General features: G+C 46.5%; 1 protein-coding gene across 1 annotated transcript in view; it reads right to left on the bottom strand.

Moving 5' to 3' along the window:
* THADA (THADA armadillo repeat containing) overlaps positions 1-12,163 on the bottom strand; it is a 323,536-nt gene that overhangs the window by 45,821 nt on the left and 265,552 nt on the right. Inside the window, exons 33-34 of the mRNA XM_019647913.1 lie at positions 11,204-11,423; positions 8,098-8,229 (exon numbers count right to left, since the gene is read on the bottom strand). Coding sequence (XP_019503458.1) covers positions 8,098-8,229; positions 11,204-11,423 — 352 coding nt within the window. The remainder of the gene's footprint in view (positions 1-8,097; positions 8,230-11,203; positions 11,424-12,163) is intronic.

Raw genomic sequence — 12,163 nt, 5'->3', positions numbered from 1 at the left:
TTATCTACTGTGATTGATACATTCCTCCATTCCTTCCTTCAATTGGTTATCCAACAGTGATTTTTGTTGAGCATCTATTGTGTGCCAGGTTCTAAGACTACAGCAGCAAACCAAACAGACGAAATTCCTAAACTCTTAGAACTTTTGTTCTGGTGGATGGAGACAAACAACAAGGTAAATAAAAAGCAAAATGATAAGATAGTGAAAGAACTATGCAGAGAATTAAGCCAGGGGGTGAAGTGAATAGCAAATGATTGAGTGATTACTGTAAACTGGGTGGTCAAGGCAAGCTCTCTGTGCAGATGACACTGAAGCTGAGATTGAAATGATAAGGAGCCAGCCCTATGGGACCAGGGAAGGCCATTCCAAGTGGATGGAGCAGCTAGTGCAAAGGCCCTGAGGCTACAATGAGCTTGGCAAGTTGGAGAACCTCAAAGAGGCTGGAGTGGCTCCAGGAGAGAAAGAGAGGGAGATGTTGTAGCAGGAGATGAGGTCAGCGAGAGAGGCCAGGTGGGGCTGGGTAGGGCTTTGTGTGTTACTTTAGGAGTTGGGTTTTATTCTGAGAAAGAAGGGAAGGCAAAAGAGAGTTCTAAGCAGGAGGGCAGCATCATTGGACCTGCTCCCTAAGAAGTGCCCTTTCATAGCCACATGGACAATGGGATGCAGGCAGACAAAGGCAGAGGCAGAAAGACCAGGCTGGGGGATTTTGCAAAAGTGCAGGTGAGAGATGATGGCAGCTTGGACCACCACACAAAACAAGCCTGGTGGACAGGCAATTTGTAAGTGTTTTTTTGAACACATGGGTGAATGAATAGATAAGTGAATATGCTTGATGTCACCACTTTTTGCCTCATACTTAAATAGTAAGAGAAAAAGTTGTGGACCTCCTAGGTAGATGTGAGAGAAGAAGTGAAAAAAAAAAACATTTAGAATGTAAAAAGAGGCACAAAGAAATAGAGGGGCAAATAAGTTTAGCTTGTCCCAAGAGGAATTTGGATCAGACTTGAAGACAGGTATGAGGGTACATTCTAGTGTAGTGGTTCTTAACTTTTTGGGTCATTCTTCTCCAAAAAAAGGGACTTGGTCTATGCATGCAACATTAACACTCGCCAAGCTTAAAGGCAGAGCTAAAACTGAGACTGGGGCTAGACTCTAGTGCCACAGAACAGAAAAGACACTCTGAATAGATTAGGAAAGAACCTACTGGAAAGCAAAGGAAGGAGGGAGGCCACACTCAGAGAGCTCTTTTCCCAGGACCTGAACCCATGAACCTGCAGGGATTGAGAAAAGCACAGGGCGTCCCATTGGGCGTGTGGCTAGGTGGGGAGGAGGACTCAGTGAGCAGCTTTCGAGGCTGCAGGGGTGGAACCATCTGTGACTCAGCACGGAGCCCCACAGACCTGGGGCTTTGCTGACTCGGTCACTGTGGAGCCACTCTGTAATGTCACAGTGACCTGGCCTCCCTGCCTGCTTGCTCAAGGCTCAGAGCATGTGAGATGTGTTTGTACTCTCGGGTGCTATGTGGGTGACCACGGTGCATGTGTGTATATGAGCGAGCGGGGAAGGGTGAAGGGGGAAGGAATACATTTTTGGGGAAATGGAGCAGGCGTTGGGTCTTTTCTTCTTCATCTTGCCCTGTTTCAACTCAGCCCCATGATGCCACTTGCCTCCTGCCCCATTCTCTAACCTCCAAGCCTCCATTTTTCTACATCCCAGTCCTGTTTCCACTGTTCCACCTCCCTGCTAATCATTATTCCAGAGTCTTTAGGGGTCCTCATGCCAAACAGAGGCTCCTGCGGTGTCTCCCGGTTAATCAGGGCCATGACCGCTGCAGCCCCAAGCTGGCTCCCTGGCCCTGCAACCTGAGACTGGGACCTGAGAGGTAAGAGTAAGGGAGGGACAAATACTACAGGGCTGCCAACTCTTAGCCTGCAAGCCCCAGAAAGTGAGTCACTCAGCTTGCAGGAAGGAAGGAAAACCATTGCCCCTTGAGCAGGTTCCAGCAGGAAGGGTTAGTCTGTCTGTTTCGGAGCTCTTTCTGGTTTCAAGGGGCACCCTCATCTCTTTAGAGAATTTGGGACTGACTGAAACAGTTGCTGTTAGGTGGCCTCCTATGGTGAAAGGTCGGCCCATCAACCCAAAATGACCACCCACTGTGTACCTAAGCCCATGGGCTAGCTGGGAAGATAACACCAACTAAAGCAGTGAAAAAGACAATAATGAAAGAGTAGAAAATCAAGGGCTATTTAGGGTGATACAACAACCAAATGCGGCAGGGATTCAGAGGAAAAGGAGAACCTGGAGGGAGGGCTGGGGTGTTGCAGAGAAGGTGGGATTTAATGTCACCACTAAACATTTGTATTTGGCAGAATCAGCAGAAGTTTTACATGATTTTTTGTAGGTAAGAGGAGTACTTGGAGCCAGCCCTCCAAGAAAAAGAATCACCAGCTGTGCGTATGTGTGAGAGTGGGGCACTTGCTTCTCCCTCCCTCCCTCCTTTTCTCTCTCAGTGTCTGTCAGTCCGCCTCTTTCTTAAAAGTCTTTTACATTTTTTTCGTATGAAAATTTCTACCTTATACGTCAATTATATCTCAAATTAAAAAAAACGTTTGTAGGGCAGCCAGGTGGCTCAGTTGGTTAGAGCACGTGCTCTGAACAAGGCTGCCGGTTCGACTCCCTCATGGGATGGTGGGCTGCGCCTCCCGCAACTAGATTAAAAATGGCGACTGGACTTGGGAGCTGAGCTGCGCCCTCCACCACTAGATTGAAGGACAACGACTTGACTTGGAGCTGATGGGTTCTAGGAAAAACACACTGTTCCCCAATTTAAAAAAAAAAGTTTCTACCAAGAAGTCCTCCTTTTTGAACATAAACTGACAATGGGTTTGAAGTTTGGACCCCCTCAAAATTCCTCGTTAATTGGCTTTTCTTTCTTATCCTGCATCCGCCAAAGCCACTGCTTACTTGTGTATCACAAACGGTTTTCTGAATCTCACAAATGCAACTGGGGAAAGGGCGGAGGCCCCCTGAATTAGGCTTGCCTGGAGAGAAGCTACAGAACAAGGAGAGGGGAGGGAGACCCCATGCTGGGGAGGGCAGGGAGCCGGAGGAGGGGGTTCAGAAAGCCAGCCCCCAGCCTGCCCTTCCCTGACTCCTCCAGCTCACGGAAGCCACCCCCCACCTCTGCTAGGTGAGCATGTGGGGGTGCCACTTGGGGGCCTGCAGATCTAGCCATCCCTGTGGGACCCCTCAGGTCTGTGCCACCTGTCGTTTTGTCCTGGAGTCCTCAAGTCTGACTCTGCAACATAACAAGTTAAACCTGCCAGAGACCCTGCCTTGGAGACAAAGGGGTCTACAAAAAGGGAGGCCTCAAACACCCCGCTGGTAGGAAAGGCCATGGAATAAACCCTAAATTGCTGAGTTCTGGCCATCTTCTAGCTCTCTCAATGGGGGTGTTTTTTTTCTTCCTTTAGCCTTCAAAAGCAGCCTGTTAAAAGTTTGTACCTTTACAGGTTCCTCCCCCTGTCGCTTTCACGCAGAACTCTAATTGGAGAATCACTCACATTTAGTGATTTAAATTTCAATATTGTCCAGGTTGTTTTTTCCTCACATGGAAGCCCCTGTTCAAATGAAATCTGATGTGAACTGATACAGGGTGTAAGACAGACATGAGTGAGCTGCTCAGGTAGAAAAGGGGGGGGCCCAGAGAAGTGGGAGCCACAGAGCAGACGGCCTCGAATGTTTCCTGATCTTGAAACTAGGCTCTTTCCAGAGCATTTCAAGGCTTGAAGTCAAGTCAGAGCAGAAGGAGCAAGATGGGGCCTCTCCTGAGTCCCGCCCACACACTTTCATACCTAGCTGCCCATTTCCATTCCCTCTGCTTGCGCCTTGGAAATGCCATTTCTTCCGCTCCTGAGGGAGCTCTCTGACTGGCACAGCGGAATGGGGAGGGGAGACGTGGGGAGGCTCCCACCGCTGGGGCTTCCTTAAGTCCTTTTTCCACAGCGGAGGGAGCCTCAGGTGACGCTCACAGAGCTGCTCCTGGGTTGAGTTTCACCTTCCAGGGGACCATGTGAGTGAAGGACGAACAGGGGGACAGCAGGAGAACCCGGCAGGCAAACAAGGTGAAGGACAAATCCATCTTCATGAGGGCTCTAAACACGGGATCGTTTCCTCTGGGCCCTCCAGACTCACTCACTACCTCATACCGCACATCTACAGCTAAAACCAACTGCGGGCAGGCGACACGCTAAGGCAATGAAGGCTGAATGACTGGCTTAATGCCTGCCTCTTCTTCCATCGTTTCTAGCCAGCGTCCACTGGGACCAGTAACTGGCCCTGGGAAGGGGTGCTGGGCTCCCAGGGCAGTGGTGCAGTGAGCTCGGGAGGCAGCACAGAGCTGGACAGTCCATTCTCTTCCCATAGCAGATACAGCCCCTCCCCTTGGCCCTCTCCATTCCCATTGCTGATCGCTCCAAGGCCTAAGGAATGCTGTGTCCCTGATCACAGTGACTTGTGGGCCTCGAAGTGCCTTTCCCGATGCCAGGCACTTTCACTTCCTAGAACCCCACAGGCCAACTGCTACCTCAGTGCCAAAGGCACAACTAGGTATTTCCCATGGATACCTCACCGGTTTAGAACCTTCCTTCCCTCCACAAGTACCAGCTCCAAAATCCTGTTGAGTCTACCCACCATGCTCTCTCCACCCCATCACCACTGATGGCAGCGAAGGAGGACTTTCGCTGTCAGCTCCCCGTTGGCCTCCCTGCCGTGAAATTTCCCTCACTCACCCCCAGCCCTGGTCCATCTCACACACTGCTGCTAAGATGAGCTTCTCAAACATGCATTTCTGGCAACATTACTCCCTTGTTTAAAACCCACTCCAGCCTTCCTTCACCTACAGAGGGAGGTCCTCGGCTTGGCATTCAAAATCATCCCAGGTGGGAGCCCCTGGCTTTCTAGCTTCACCTCCTTCTCCACTCCCCTGGCCTCCGCCTGTGTTCTGGCCACAGGAGTCCACGTGCTGCTCCCGTCAGCTCCCAAGTGGCCCCCAACTCCAAGTTCTGGCTCTGGCTTTTCCTTCTGTGTTGAATGCTCTCATGTGTGTCCCATTTATTCCTTCCTTTGGGCTAGCTCCACTCGCAGGAACCTCCCTACACCCCCCAATCAAAATGTGCCTCGCACATCCCCATGTCCCCAGCAGGCTGTTGGACAGTATGAGCGCAAAGCAATCTGTCCTCATCCCACCCTCATGTATAGGATGAGATCTTAAAGAGTCCTCATGTTTTATTTTTGACTTAGCAGGAAAGAATTAATTTAATTTTTTAAAACAATATTTAGCCTTCTTAAAGAAGATCTTAATATTAACATAATTTAAAAATACTATTTTCCTGTGACATTGATTAAACCACTGATTTGAGGACAAAAATTAATGACATAGATTTTCGAGGTATTCAAGATTCAATGGTGATAACTAACTTGGAACGGCAAAGAGCAAACCATCAGTAGAATATTCTACAAAATCCCTATATGCTGAAGGAAGGTGAAAAGTTGCCGTCAGCTGCTTAATATCCTTGAAAGATGTCCACACAAGACAGTCTTATTCTGACAAACCAGCTGGCTAAACTTCTGACTATGGCTAAACTTCTGACTACAGCGGAAAATTGGGGTTGATCCTCAGTCCTCAGCTACTTTTCAGCCTTAAGAAGACAGATGTACATTTTTTGGTTAAGAAAATCAAGCTGTTAGTATGGAAATTCTGTGTAAGCGTTGCTATCAGGCAGCTCAAAGAACAAACACCCAAGGAAGTGCTGAGTGAGTGTCCCCACACAGTGAAGGATGTTATGTTGATGAGACCTTTGAACTTGAAGAACAGGGCTTGAGTTTGATTTTTTTGGATGCAAAAATTTACTCAAAGGAGTAAAGAAAAAGGGGGGGGTGTCAATCTTTTCATATAATTTAGGAGAAAGTTATATGAGTCACACTGGGGGCTGAATTGTTGATAAACCAGTCAGATGGTCTATCAATATATACCAGGTTGATTTTTTTTGTAGTTGTGGAATTGGATTAAAAAAACCCATTTTATTTTGGAAGAATTTCATGCATACAGAAAAGATACAACTATAGCAACTCCATATCTGTGTTTACTATTTTTATGCATACATGGTTTTATTTTTCCTGCACTATTTTTAGAGTAACTTGTAGGCATTGTGCCTCTTTATCCATTAATATTTTAGTTGTGGATTTCCTAAGAACAATAATATTCTCTTAGAAAATCACAGTATAGCATCAAATTCAGAGCATTTAACATTGATTTTAATCTATAGATAATAGTTCAATGCTGTCAGTTATTCTCACAATTTACTATATGGCTTTTCACCCCTCTAGTACAAGGATATAGTCCAGGGTAACATACATACTACAGTTAGTTGTTATAGAATTCTTGTCTTTTTCACCTCGAATCCTTTTTCACAGACCAAGATGAGGAATACACAGATAGACAAGTAGCATTTTTCATTATTATTCCCTCAGAGGCTTTCACATACGGAATTTTACATGCAAAGGGCACTCAATATATAATCACTGATTTGTATTTCTTGAGAAAGATTCAAACTGGAAGGAGAGAGAACATGGTAACATAGTTTTGCTAGAAATGAATTTGGAAGAATTCTGAAAGAAATAAAAGTAGTAGAGCAAAGACTATAAAGATTATGAGGGAAGAAGCCCACTTAGGATTTCCACTATTAAATAATCTTCCCCAGCTTTGGTGGAGAGGGTCCTAAAAAGTCTAGAGAGTTTTATATTCTACCCAATATTTCCTGAGCACTCGCTGGGTGCTCTGTGTGTCCTTCTACGGAAAACGCACAATTGGAAAAAGGAATGAAACCACTGATGGCAGAATTTTAGATATTCAGGAGCTCTGACGGGTTGGGATGGCGGTGGGGGGAGGCGAAGGCTGCTTGCCCATCACTTGCAGCATAAATGTGAGTTGTCCCACAGAGAGGTAAAGCTGATTCTGGTGAAATCTACTCTAGAGTAGTATCACTGAGAGATTATTTAAAAACCAGCTTTTCTACATATGCAGAGAAAAGTACCCAGACCATGACAACAGAGGACTGAGGAACGGAGATGCTTACACATTCCAAGGGGAGCTTCCAGGGACCAAAGCCATAGCCACAGGGATGAGGGGCCCTGTATTGGTTACACACACCGCCTGGCTATTCCCCTTCCCATTCTGCTATCCGGCAAACTTCTTTGCTCAGTCTGTGACCCCTTGCCTCAAAGTGTTGTTCTTGCTTCTCTTCTGGACAGCTGAAACCCAGCCCCAAGTATAGGGAATCCAAGTTCACCAAAGCACTTGCCCTCCCAGATGGCCATTTGTCCAGAGGTGTTACGTCGCTTCTGCTCCACCTGTCTCTCCATCCAGCAGCCCAGTTCCCACCCACGGCCAGCAGTTCCCTTCTGCTTCCATAGCATTTGCCGTCACATACAGACAACAAGAGCGCAGGGCTGTAACAATGCATCATCAGCTGAGTGGCTATGAGCTCAGAGCTACCCGCCTAGGCTGCTCCCCTCCTGCCTCCTGGGTTCACATTGCCACCAAGTGAGGAGCCAGGGCACAAAGAGGGGACACTTGACTTACACTCATCTGTTTCTCTCACGTGTAAAAAGTCGTGGAGGAACTAAATGATGGATCTACGATTCCTGGGTTCTGTAACCACACAGATAACCAAGACTTGGCCTTACTTTACACGGATGACAATGTAACTAACAAAAGGCACCGTGTATTAGATGTCTGTCTTTGAAAACCATTTTTCTCTATAACGTCCTAGAGCAGGGGTCAGCAAACTTACGGCTAACAGATCAAGTGCGGGCAGCCGCCTGTTTCTGTAAATAAAGTTTGTTGGAACACAGTCACAGCCGCTTGTTTACCTGCTGTGTATGGCTGCCTTCCCACTAACACGGCAGAGGTGAGACAGAGACCGAATGGCCAACAAAGCCTAAAGTACTTATTCTCTGGCCATTTACAGAAGAAGCGTGCCAACCCCTGTCCAAGAGCAAGGAGGCACTGCAGAAGCATAAAAACGAAGCAGGTACCTGTTGACAGGCAGGTGTTTTCTTGTGACATGGCGGTTGTCACCGTTTCCGTGGCTGCGTCTCTGATGGCTTGCTCCTCGCTCTGCAGGAGGGTGAGGACACATCTCCAGAGAGCAAGTGTGTCCTGCAGTCCTAAGAAGACCAAAAAGAATTCGAATTACCTAGGATGCAATTTATAAGCAGATACAAATACCGCTTCAAATCCATGGCGGAGGAGAACAGGAGTTAATGAGCAGCGGCCATTCATTTTTTGGGGGGTTATCACAAGAAAGGACGAGCTGAGATTCAGATCAACACTGGAAGAGAGAGGGCCCTAAGGGAGAAGATTTGGACATTTATTTTTTTTGAGGGTGCAGGTTTCTGGAGGCAACCAGCCCCAGACAAGGACCCCTAGAAAAAAATCTTGGCAAAGGCCCTGGGCCTAGCTGTCCACAATGACTCACAATTCTCAGGAATGAAACATTATATGCATCAAGAGTGCTTTGGGGAAACGAGCCCAGTGTTGATATGAGTGATTGTTTGAGCTTATAAATTCTGAAAGCAAAGTTTCAATCAAGATTATGCTTTGGGGGCAAGAATCGAAAAAGGGTAAGGAACCATGATAAAGGCACCAGCCTATACACCACATCTGTGTGGGGCCCACTACCTGACTGCTATTAACCCTGGGCAGGGACCCTGTCTCGTCCCTGGGCTAGGCGCTGCTGTGGACGATGGAATAGAAGATATCTGCCCCTGAGCACCTAAAAGGAACATCAACTCAAGAACACATGGTGATGAGAAGTCAGGGCTGGAAATGTGTGGTTGTGACTCGGCACAGGGAAAGATCACAGCGGACTGGCATAACCAAGGCAGACTTCACGAGGGAGGTGAGAGGTGGGCAGGGCCTCACGGAAAGGATACAAGCTGACCCGGTGGGGTGGGCCCAGGCTTGTGGAGGGTCACGATGGAGGGCCACGGAAGCCCACCACTTCCCATCATCCCTAGCCTTCAATGGGGAACCAACCCTGTCCTAAGAGCTCTCCTTAGCCTACCCTCTCCCTCATCTGTCCACGGAGAACCTGGTATCAGAGTCACCAATACTTCAGTCATACCAAGAACAGCAATGGCTCCCTCTGGGGTTTCAGTCTCTTTTTTCTGTTATAAATCTGGCTTTAAATTTGACTCATTCTTTCAGAATCTATCCATTCTACTGTTCTCTAGGGTTTCATATTTTCCTTTCTTAATATTTTCCTCTTTAACATGGTCATGTATGCCCTTGTGATCCTCAATCTCCCCTCTTTAGTCCATTTCAATTTTTCTTTTTCCTTTAATTACTTTGTTGTGTCCTTGATTTGTCCCCATGCACTTTTATGTCCTTTGTCTCTCAGTTGCATTCCCATTCTTCATGTTCTTGTAAACCATCAGCCACCACTGATCTCCTTCCTTACTGCCTATGATGCTGTAACCAGCTCCAACAATTATGAACCAACAGCTTTTGCCCAGGACTCAGATTCACTCAGGAATTCCAGGTTATTCTACACACATTTTGCCTGATAGGAGCTCGGGGTAGAGTAGCCAAAGTCACCCCAAAAATGTGCTACTAAATATTACCCTCACTGGAGAAGCTTCACCAAAGTTTACAAACCTTTGCTCTTATTCCCCTGGGTCCAAAGATTAAATCACAATCATAGAAGGTTCCCCTTTCAGTCCCCCTTTGGGTTTAAGAAAAATGCCTGGAAGTCACTTAGAAGAGAAAATGAAAAGGACCTCAAAGACAATTTTGTTTCCCTGAGTGAGATGCTTCATTGGTCTGAACTCCAATAACACATCACATCTAAATTGCATCATCTACAAAAGCAATTCTCTCCTTGTTTCTGTAAACCCTTTCTCTAGAACTACACTGCAAACTGCTTGGGCCCAGGAACCATGGTTTCCTCTCCGGGAGTGGGCATGGAAGAGGTGAACAAAAACAGAATTCCAGTAATGGAGGAGAGAGAATCACAGCACTATAATATGGGGATAAGACGGGAGGAGAGGACAGGGTGGGGATGGAGGTGTGGCTTTAGGTCCCAGGTTTTCCTTTCATTAAACCCTATCTTTAAAAATAAAACAAAACACCGCAATTTACAAAAATCATTAAAAATTAAAACAAAACAAAAACCCCTATGCTGTTTCACTTCCTTAGGATTTCCTAGAGCTTGGCTTTCTCAAACACCACTGACATGACGGTCTTTCCTAATTACTATTCTTAAAGGGCAGGGGGTGGCAGTGAGGAAAGAGACAGGAAGGTAGAGAGCATGATTGGAAACCACCTAAGCTCCGTCCGTCCGTCCATGTGACTTCAAAATGTCTCTACTATTATGTCCCAAAGGTGCCTTAAAACTGAAGACCAAGTCCAGTGACAAAGGCACCAACAGTCTTTGCAGTCACTTAAACCAGAAGCCTGGGTGCCATCCTTGAATCTTCCTTTTTACATTAACCTCCACACTGAGTCCTGTTGATTCAACGTCCTAAATGCCTTTCAAGCCCTTCCTTTCTTTTTCCTCAAAGCCACAGCTTCACACTGACACATTCGTTTCTAACAAAGACGACTGCAACAGGATTCCTGGAAGAGGTGACAGCTATGCCATCTTGAAAGACAAACAGAAGTCAGTCGAGCAGCAGTATGTTTATAAAACTGTTCCCTACTGATGACGCATAGGGCCCGTGTTGGGGAGTGACAGCTGACGAGGAGGAAGGGGCAGGCAGGGCACAGAACAGGAAAAGCCCTAGGAACCCTGTTAAAGGGTATTTAGATTTTATCCTGAAGGCAAGGGGACCCCACTCAAAGGCTGGAGTGAAATGATCAGATCTGTATTTCAGAAAGGCCACAAAGGCTTTTGGAAGTGTAAGGAGAATAGAATGGTGTGGGGGACAAGATAGAAACAGAAGAGGCCACTGAAGAGGCTGTTGGTGAAAAAAAAATGATTGGAGTAGGAGTGAAGAGAGGGGGGGAATACATTCGAAAGATGTAAAGGTCAAGTACACACTGTCATTTTTCATCTTCCCTTCTTTTTTAATCTGAAGTATTTATTCATGCTTTTAGCTCATTCAGTGCAAGGGACATCTCCCCGCTCAGCGCACTTACCAAGAATGGGGTGGGGGTTGGTGAGGAAAAATGGCGTGGTGCTGGTGAGGATTTCGGCAGCGGCCAGCCTGGACTCTGTGGGAAGATGATCTCCACAGGATGAGACGACCAACTGAACCCACTGCTTCAGCTTGGGGGTTACTGAGTCCCTGGTCTGAAAGCACAAAATGTACAGCAGTTCAAAAGATGCCATCAGGGCTGACATGGAATTAGAGATGAGCTACATACACTAAAATGGATCTGCAAATTAGCTCTTGTCACAGTGGGAAGAAAGGTTTTAAATTGTTTTTTCCATCCCAACTAGGGAGAAATAAACAAGCCCGGGGAAGAAAATCTGGCTTGTCTTTCAGTAATATGGAGTCACTATAACCAGCAAGCAAGTTCCTTGAGTCTTTTCTGATGCAAATCAGGTTATCGGAACATTGGTGTATTTGACAGCTTCGGTAAAGACAAATCTTTTGGGGAAAGACTGTGGCAGCAAATCATACTCGCTGTCCCCAATAATCAGATATTCCTTCTAAATTTAATAACAGAATCTCAGATTTGTTGGCTAGGCATGTGGGCATCCAGCTAAAGACTACATTTCCCAGACTCCCTTGAATTTGGGAGTAACTTGTGATTAAGCTCTGACTAATAGGATGCCATTGGAAGTTGTATCTGTGTACTTTCAGGTCACACCTTAGGAAACAGGTGTGACCTTCACTTCCCGGTTTTTTACTGTTTCTCCTTCCTGCTAGCTGAATAAGGACAAGATGATGCGAGCTGGAGCGGCCATCTGGGACGTAAGGTGGAAGTCATGTTGAGGACAGAACAACAAGGCAGAAGGGCCTGGGGACTCATCACTGTCAACTCACCTTATCTACTTTGGGCTGCTTCTACCTGATTTAAGCCACTGTATTTATGGCTTTCTGTTACAACATTTAAAGCAGCATCCTAACTAACATTATTGTTTAAACAAAG

Source organism: Hipposideros armiger, unplaced genomic scaffold, assembly GCF_001890085.2.
Source record: "Hipposideros armiger isolate ML-2016 unplaced genomic scaffold, ASM189008v1 scaffold_118, whole genome shotgun sequence".
Lineage (NCBI taxonomy): Eukaryota > Metazoa > Chordata > Mammalia > Chiroptera > Hipposideridae > Hipposideros > Hipposideros armiger.
This window is presented reverse-complemented; position numbering and strand designations above follow the sequence as displayed.